The following is a 5,000-nucleotide window of genomic DNA, read 5'->3' as shown; positions in this document are numbered from 1 at the left end:
ATATTACTGTTACAGCAGGTGACGTTGGAGGCGTGAGGTGTACTTCAGGCGGGACACGGAACTCTGCAGTAGACGAGAGTGGACGTTTGAATAGCTGTGCGTTGCGAGTGTGATTATGGCTATACTTCAGTGATCGTTCTGGGTATCGTGCATCGTTGGCTACGAAGGTAGCGAGTTTATTTAGAAAGCGCGCTTTGTGGAAGCTGAATGCTTCAATGGACTTGCACGGTATAGGTTCCCAGACGATATAGTTGATGAGGATTTGCCTCAATGAGGAAGTTAGCCCTGTTGACTGTTGGTAGCAACGATGTGTTATGTCCCTCTTGCAGATGTTCCCGTGGGGTGTCCCCCTGATCATTTGGATCAGTATTATTAAATACATAATACTTGCTTCACCTCCGTTTAAGAAACTGTAACTTACCGAATTTCATTAACTATTGTAACTTTCAATTGGATTGTTTGTAACTTTTTGCATTAGTAACTTTATACGTTTATGGGTTCTTCTTTTGTTAATAATTATTTAAAATGTTTTGTTATGTTTTATTATTCCACTCTAATGTTTCTGCTGAAGATCTTTATTATTAAAGCTTGAGCTATATATGTATAAAGTGATACAAGGACAATAAATTAAATATGTTATGTGCCGGAATCTGGCGGCAGTAAACTTTGAGGTATTTAAGAATTGGTCCGTAACATATTTTTGGCATCCTCAGCGGGATTTTCAGCAGTGTCATTGAGTTGGATTGTATAATTAATGATAAAAACATGGAAATTTTAACTACTGACGATGCCGCTCGTTTTCTTAGTAGAGACAATTGGCGTAGTAAATTGTTTACTATTAAAAAGTCGGAACTGCTAGTTGTGTCGGATTATTTAGAGTTGGATTTTACGCTTAGTAGTACTAATGATGACATAAGGAAAGGTATTATAGCGCATCTTGTTCCGGATGGAGTGGACGTTGACTTCAAGCTTTTGGAAGAAGAAATCGACGAAGACTGTGAGGTAGTGAAGCTTCGACTGAAACTTGATTTGAAAAAACTCGAGTTTGAAGATGAACAGAAGCGGCGTGAACACGAACTTAGTATGAAGCAGTTAGAAAATGAACAGCAGAAACGTGATCATGAGTTGGAGTTGGCCAGGTTGACGGGTTCCCAATCTCCCATTTCTGGTAATGAAGATTCCCGTATGTTGAAGTACGTACCAAAGTTTGACGAGAGTGACGTCGTAGAATTTTTCATAGCTTTTGAGAAGGTAGCAGCAAATTTCAATTGGAGTGAGGATAAGTGGGCATTCATGGCTCAGACTGCTTTCTCCGGGAAGGCCCTAAAGGCTTGGGCTTCTCTGTCGTTAGAAGATAGTAAAGATTATGCTAAAGTGAAAGAAGCCATTTTAAGGATTTATGAGATGGTTCCTGAAGCCTACAGAGTAAAGTTTCGTGACAGTCGAAAATCCTCCAATCAAACTTTCGTGGAGTTTGCTCGTGAAATGGAGAAACATTTTGAAAATTGGTTGAGATCCAGCGATGTCAATTGTGAGTATGCTAAATTGTGTCAGTTAATGTTATTGGAAAATTTTAAGCACAATTTGCCTAAAGACCTTTGCATTTTCTTAGATGAAAAGAAAATTGACAATTTAGCGAGTGCTGCTCGGTTAGCTGATGGGTATGTGATAACTCATAATAGTTATTCTAAGCCTGCTGCTAAAGGTAAATATAATACTTGTGAAACTGTTAAATTGCCTACAGGGGTTAACGTAACTGCTAATGATGGTAATCAATTTAAGAGTAGTCCTGCTTCTCCCCAAAAGCATTTTAAATCTAAGTACCAGGGCAGGGTAACTTGCTTTTGTTGTGGTAAAAATGGGCATATAGCTACTAAGTGTCCTAAAAGGGATTCTGCCATGCTCGTTAATAATAAACAGATAGTGGATGACGACTTTAAGTGGTTTAAATCTCAAGGTAAAATCAGCACACTTGAAAGTGGGCAAGAGGGTCATAATGTCAATGTACTTAGAGATACAGGGTCTTCTCAATCTTTAATTCTACGGAAAGCCATTCCAGTGGGCAGTAAGTGGTTGAATGAGCATAAACTTATTAAAGGTGTTGGAAACGAGTGGATATCTTGCCCGGTAGTTGACCTGTATTTTTTTTCAGACATTGTTGCCAGGGAGGCTAAGTTTGCGGTTGTTGATACTCTCCCCATACCTGAGGTTGATGTTGTTTTGGCAAATGATCTTGCTCAAGGTAAAGTAAGTTGTAATCCGACAGTTTTTGCCAATCCACAGGTGTTAGTACCTAAACCTGAAACTGTGCTTGTGACAACTAGGTCAGGCAAAAGTACCGACTTTGAAGTTGAGCATCCTGATTTGGAGAGTTTATTTAATGCAGATTCATTAGATCACGTAAGTAGCAATAAATCTATTTGCTCTGAAAAAGTAATGAATTGGAATAGAGATGACTTAGTAAGGGTTCAAAATGAAGACATTGAGATTAAAAATATTAAAATTAAGTTGAAAGAGGGTAAAGGAGTAGATTATGAAGTGGATAATGAAGTTCTCTATAAAGTAATTGTTCCTATTCGGAAACGAGAGGGAAATCTGTTGAAGCATAGGGTAATTGTTGTACCTTCTAAATTCAGAAATGGTATATTAAGAAAAGCTCATGATGATTTGTTTGCTGGTCACTTGGGCATTACTAAAACCTTTGATAGGGTTAGGAAAAATTTCTATTGGAAAGGTCTGAAAAGAGATGTCAAGAAATATTGTAAGACGTGTCACCAGTGCCAAATTTCTGGTAAGCCTAATATGGTAATTCCTAAGGCTCCCCTTTCTCCCATTCCTTCTTTAGGAGAACCCTTCGAGCATGTAGTCATTGATGTTGTGGGTCCCTTACCTCGTTCGAAAGTAGGGTCTGAGTACGTATTAACTATCATAGACAGGTTAACCAGATATCCCGAGGCTATCCCTCTTAAGTCCCAGAAAGCTAGGGTTATTGCAAAACATTTGATCAATTATTTTTCTAGGTTTGGTCTTCCTAAAACCATCCAGTCTGATCGTGGAACTAATTTTTTATCTAAACTATTGCTGCAGCAGTTTAAGAATTTTGGAATTGAACATAAACCTTCTACTCCATACCATCCGGAGTCACAGGGAATTGTAGAAAGATTCCACCAAACTTTGAAGGCAATGATTCGGAAGATGTGCAATGAAAAGGTTGGTTTGTGGGAAGAATATCTTCCTTATTTGTTGTTTGCAGTACGGTCTATACCAAATGAGTCAACAAATTTTGCTCCATTCAACTTGGTGTTTGCGCATAAAGTAAGAGGTCCATTAGACTTGTTAAGGGAAGTTTGGGAAGGTAATGGACCGAGCGAAGTGAATATTGCTGATTTAATTAATGATGGTAAGGGCAAGCTTTACGAAATGTGGGAAATAGCAAAGAGTAATTTACTGAAGAGTCAAAGTAAGATGAAGTCTTTGTATGATTTAAAATCTAAGGAAAGGGTCTTTGTTCCTGGAGATAAAGTACTGGTTTTGTCACAGGGTGTAAGAGGTTCGTTACAGAATAAGTTTTTGGGACCCTTTGAAGTTCTAAGCAAAGTGAATGATTTAAATTACATTATTAAGCTTCCTGATCGTAATTTGCAATGTCATATTAACATGTTAAAAAAGTACTTTGAGCGAGAGAAAACAGTGGTTTTGTCTGTTTCAGAGGAGGTTAATTCGAAATGTGTAACTTCGGAGAAAGAATTTGCTTGGCCGGGTAATAATTCTGTTTTGTTACCTAATGTGTGTAGAAGTCCTATCCTGAGTACTAACCAAATTAATGGATTACTGAAAGTGTTAATGAAGTTTCCCGAAACTGTCAGAGATACACCAGGTAGGACCACTTTAGTACAGCACGATGTTGAATTAGAGAGTGAAACGCCAATTAAGCAAGCCCCTTATCGCTTAAATCCTGTTAAGAAAGAATTTGTTGAAAAGGAAATAAACTATTTGCTAACTAATAATTTAATTACACCCAGCAGCAGTTCGTGGAGCTCACCAATTGTAGTTGTTGCAAAGGAGAATGGACAAAATCGATTATGCATTGATTATCGCAAGGTCAACAAAGCAACAAAGGCAGATTCTTTTCCTATTCCGCGTGTTGACGATTGCATTGATAAGGTAGGAAATTCAAAGTTCATTACGAAAATTGATCTCCTAAAAGGATATTACCAGGTCCCTTTGAGTAATCGAGCAAAGGAGGTATCGGCGTTTGTGACAGCTGATGGTTTGTATCAATTCGAAGTGATGCCCTTTGGCATGCGGAACGCCGCTGCCACTTTTCAACGATTAATGGCCATGATTACTCGGGGAATAAAAAATTGTGTTGTTTATATTGATGATATCATCGTTTATTCTAATGACTTTGAAACTCATCTGGTGATTTTGGAGGAATTGTTAACTGCTCTGTCCAATGCTGGTTTGGTGATTAATCTCAGCAAGTCTGTCTTTTGTGAAGCTACTGTAACCTTTTTGGGTCATGTAGTTGGGAAAGGTGAAGTACTTCCTAAAGAGGTTAATGTTGCAAAGATTAAAGAATTCCCTGTACCTTCATCAAAGAGAGAATTGCAGAGATTCTTAGGAATGGCTGGTTACTACAGCCGTTTCGTTGCTAATTATTCAGATGTTGTTGCACCTTTAACCAACTTGTTGAGAAAGCATTCCAAATTTGTGTGGGATGAAAAATGTAAAGAGTCATTTGAAATAGTTAAATGTGTATTGACTTCTAGTCCCGTTCTCTGGGCACCAAACTTTGAACTTCCTTTTAGCCTTGCGGTAGATGCCTTGGATCAAGGGGTAGGTGCTGTTCTGCTGCAGGTGTGTGAGGATGGAGTAAGTCATCCGATTTCATATTTTTCTAAAAAATTGAATAAGCATCAGGTTAAGTATTCAGTGATAGAAAAAGAGGCTCTTGCTCTTATATTATCTCTTCTGCATTTCGAAGCATATATTAGTGC

The 5,000-nt window shown here is 38.1% G+C and overlaps 1 protein-coding gene across 1 annotated transcript in view; it reads left to right on the top strand.

The window, feature by feature from the left end:
• Positions 1-5,000, top strand: part of LOC137622429 (uncharacterized) — a 5,274-nt gene that overhangs the window by 96 nt on the left and 178 nt on the right. The window contains exons 1-2 of the mRNA XM_068353039.1: positions 1-1,531; positions 2,153-5,000. The exon at positions 1-1,531 is cut by the window's left edge and continues 96 nt beyond it; the exon at positions 2,153-5,000 is cut by the window's right edge and continues 178 nt beyond it. Of these exons, the coding sequence (XP_068209140.1) occupies positions 766-1,531; positions 2,153-5,000 (3,614 nt within the window). The 5' untranslated portion in view covers positions 1-765. The remainder of the gene's footprint in view (positions 1,532-2,152) is intronic.

Source organism: Palaemon carinicauda, chromosome 29 (assembly GCF_036898095.1).
Source record: "Palaemon carinicauda isolate YSFRI2023 chromosome 29, ASM3689809v2, whole genome shotgun sequence".
Taxonomy (NCBI): Eukaryota; Metazoa; Arthropoda; class Malacostraca; order Decapoda; family Palaemonidae; genus Palaemon; species Palaemon carinicauda.
This window is presented reverse-complemented; position numbering and strand designations above follow the sequence as displayed.